A 3,593-nucleotide genomic window follows, 5' to 3' on the forward strand; every position below is an offset into this window, starting at 1 on the left:
TTCTCCAGCCTGGCTGGAAACGGGAGTGATTGCTTCGGTGGGTTCCTGCCTCGCCGAGGCTGCGTGCCTGGCCCTTGTGTGAGTGCGTATTCCAGTGAAGCTCTGTGCCTCATGGGACATTGAGCCAAATTTGGCTCGATGCTCAACACCACCAGAGCTCTTCTCTGTGTTCGTAGCGCGCCTTCTACAGCGTCGGTACCGGCGAAGCGGCGCATGGCACGCTCTTGCCTGCCAGCTCGAACTTGGAGGCGCTGGAAGACGAACCCTTCCCTGGCCTGAGGGCCAGGGCTTGCCGCGCATTTCGATCAACCACTATGCTCTAGAAAGTCCTCGGGCTTTAGATCGGTCAACTTGAATAGCTGGCTTGCTGCGCCTGCCTGGCATTCGCCCAAGAGCTCGCCAAAGCCTCGAATCGCCAGATCGGCTTCGGCCAAGGTGAATCCATCAGACGTCGAGCAGATGGCTTCCAGTCGGCGTCTGGTGGGCACTGCCAGCTTCTTGGTCTTGGTGTAGAGGATGAAGTCACCTGCACCGCCAGCGCGCATCAGTCGGCCGCGCAACTGGTGGAGCTGGGCCATCCCGAAGCGATCCGCACCGTTGACCACCATGACCCCAATGTCTGGAACGTCCAAGCCTACTTCCACGACCGTGCTGACGGCTGCAATGGGGGTGGCTCCGCTCTTGAAGGATTCCAGTGCTGCCAGTTTTTCGTTGCACTGGCCGTGCATGGCCACGACCTTGCCTGGGAAGGCTTGCTTCAGGCGTTCGGCGGCGTTGAGCAGCCCATCGCCTTTGACCGATGGGTAGAGGTACATCACTTTGCGCCCAGCATCCAGGTGTTGGCGCACGATGAGGTTTGCCTGACGGCGCTCTTCTTCACTCAACCAGCGCGAGGTGATGTGACGCTCCACTGGTGGGGTCTTGATCTGGACATTGGTCCATTCGCCGAAGAGGGCGAGCGCAAGAGACCGTGGAATCGGGGTGGCGCTGGCTTCGATGAGGTGGGTTTCATCGTGCGCCAAGGCCATGCGCTGCGCCACCGAGAACTTGTGCTGCTCATCCACCACGATCAGGGCCAGTTTCGGAAGGCTGCGCGCAAGCAGTGCCTGGGTTCCAACGTAGAACTTGCTGGGCCGGTTGTCGTTCGAGCCGCCGATTACAAGCAGGGGCTCAAGATCGGGGAAGCGCTTCACTGCGTTTTCGTAAATCTGTCGCGCAACAAGATCACTGGGAGCCATGATCGCTACAGGTTCATTGCAGGCGCGTCCAACGGCGCCAGCTGCGAGGGTGAAAACAAGGGTTTTGCCAGTGCCAACGTCCCCGTTGAGCAGGATGCGCGAACCTTTGCCAGCGAGCATCGAGACGCGGATCTGGTTGAGTGCCCAGCGCTGTTCCTTGCTCAGTTGCTCAGGCTGAGCCTTCACGGCTTCGATCAGGTGCTTGTCCAGGTCGTAGCCCAGGGGTGCGCGAACAGGTGGAATAGGCAGTAGCCCATGCACTTCGGCGATGGCTGCGGCGCGTGCTGCGGCAAGCGCTCGATAGCCTGCCTCGGGGGCCGAGGGAAAGTGAAGATCCCGTATGAAGGCCCTCACTTCGGTGTAGCCGTGCTGGCGCAGTGTTGCCACAACGCCGCGTTGCTCCATCATCAGCTTGGCAGCTTGCATGACGCATTCCTGGGCGCCACGCAGGCCTGCGATGGTGTGCTGAATCAGTTCACCCGATGCGCCTGGCTTGCCCGCATAGTGCACGGTCACGGAGTTCGTGCAAGCTCCAAGGGCAACCTGGGTCAGGGATGCACCGAATTGAGGGTGAACCACAAGAGCCGCGATGAACTGGATCTCACGCGGTTTTTCGCGGAGAATTTCGAGCCATTCCTGAACCTTGCTGAATACACGAAACCCGAGTCGCGCTCCGCAATCGAGCACCACGTTGACGCGCAGTTGATCCGGAAATGGGCTGGAGGAGACATTGCTGTTCTTGTCGATGCCTGTCCAGCTTTCCAAGCGTGCGGAGATCAGTACCTTTTCCCCCTGGGTCAAGGTTGCAAGTGTTCGCCGATGGAATCTGGTGTCGATGTACCCGCGTGGTAGCACCAGCAGTGCATGCGCATTGCTGGTGCAGCCCAGTGAGAGGAGTGGATGTTCCGTTTTTTCCATGAATGTAACCTACCCATCAAAGATCGCTTGTCAAAATCGATTCGTAGCCAAAAATCTCTGTTTATCGATAAAGATTCTTCATGACAAGGCTGCAAACTACTTGAATTCCGAACTTACTGGCGTGCTCGTTGCATGGAAGTCGGCTTGTCTGGCTACCATCGGATCATACCGTGCGTCTGTGCAGCGAGCACACCAGTGGGGTTGGTCGCGAACCAACAGCCTTGAGCCAAAGGGCTTTCTTTGCCGCACCTGTGGCAGCAATGAAAGGTCGTGCCAAATGTCTGGCACGACAACTTCGCGCGGATACATCCGCAGGAGCGCAAAATGGCATCATTGCTATCGGAAGCACGCAAGCGTGCATCCAACCCCATCGCAGGACGCATCCGTCCTGGCACCAAGGTTCCCACCAAAAATCACATGAACAACCCCAGAGTCATGGCCTTGTACCAGAAGGTCATGGATGGGGAAAAAACCTTCAAGGAAGCCGAAGCAATTCTTGAGAATGAGGGGATCAAGTATCCGTTCATCCCCAAGAATCCGCAGGATTTCCGACTGTCTGCTCCAGACATCGAGGGAGGGCAGCTTGTGGTCAATAAAATCATGGAGCTGTATGGTACCGACGAAACCGTAGGGGACAAGGTGGTGCGCAAGCTCTACCGCTTCCCGGTCGTTTTTCCCGATGTACCTGGCGGTGTCGAGGGCTTCTTCAAGTCCGAGTTCTCCGTCCCTGTTGGCAAACTGCGCTACCACTCTGTATACAGTGACGTGGGCGAGCGTAACTGCATCTATCTGAAGCCGGTGAACGCCGACGAACAGAAACAGGCCAAGCGCAAGAAATGGCTGCGCAGGGAGCCGACGATACGAGGAAAGTGTGATCCGAGCGTATGCCCCGAGTTTGCTGCGGGCGCGTGCCGCTTCCGTGGTGATCTGCTCTTCTTCATTCCGGGCGTCACGGGCGTGGTTCCCTTTTCCATGCCCACGGGCAGCCAGTACGCCGCAGAGGATATCTTTCTTCGTCTGGAAGAAATCCATGAGAAGTTCCGCAGTCATATTCCTCGTTTCGATCCGCACGGAAACCCGGTGTTCTACATCACGAAGGCGCTGAAACAGCGCACCTACTTCGACGAAAATGGGCTTGAAAAGCGTGGGCTCCAGTGGGTGCCGGTGCTGGAGTCCAGCATCGACATGAGCAAGCTCATGCAGATCGAGGAACAGCGACGCATGCCGTTGGCAGTACATCAGACCGCTTCGAACAATGTGGCCATTCCATCTGGATGGCTGCCTGTGTCGCGGTGCGAGCCGGTGTATGCTCAGGTGACTGAGTCTTTGCCGACAGAGCCAATGGAACCGATGGAGCCGATGGAGCCGATGGAACCCAAGGAACCGATGGATCCCAAGGAACCGCAGCCGAATCCCATGTCATCTGATGATGTGGGA

The 3,593-nt window shown here is 57.7% G+C and overlaps 1 protein-coding gene across 1 annotated transcript; it reads right to left on the reverse strand.

Annotated features, from left to right (window-relative positions):
- Nucleotides 1-305: 305 nt before the first annotated feature.
- LOC108645394 (ATP-dependent DNA helicase RecG-like) lies at nt 306-2,156 on the reverse strand. Its single transcript, XM_018090578.1, has one exon. The coding sequence runs from the start codon at nt 2,154-2,156 to the stop codon at nt 306-308; it is 1,851 nt and encodes a 616-aa protein (XP_017946067.1).
- Nucleotides 2,157-3,593: the final 1,437 nt, after the last annotated feature.

The sequence above is a fragment of the Xenopus tropicalis genome, unplaced genomic scaffold, assembly GCF_000004195.4.
Source record: "Xenopus tropicalis strain Nigerian unplaced genomic scaffold, UCB_Xtro_10.0 Sca59, whole genome shotgun sequence".
In the NCBI taxonomy this organism is placed as follows: domain Eukaryota; kingdom Metazoa; phylum Chordata; class Amphibia; order Anura; family Pipidae; genus Xenopus; species Xenopus tropicalis.

Coding starts and splice junctions, on each gene's coding strand:
- LOC108645394 (XM_018090578.1), bottom strand. CDS start 2,156: ATGGAAAAAACGGAACATCCACTCCTCTCACTGGGCTGCACCAGCAAT.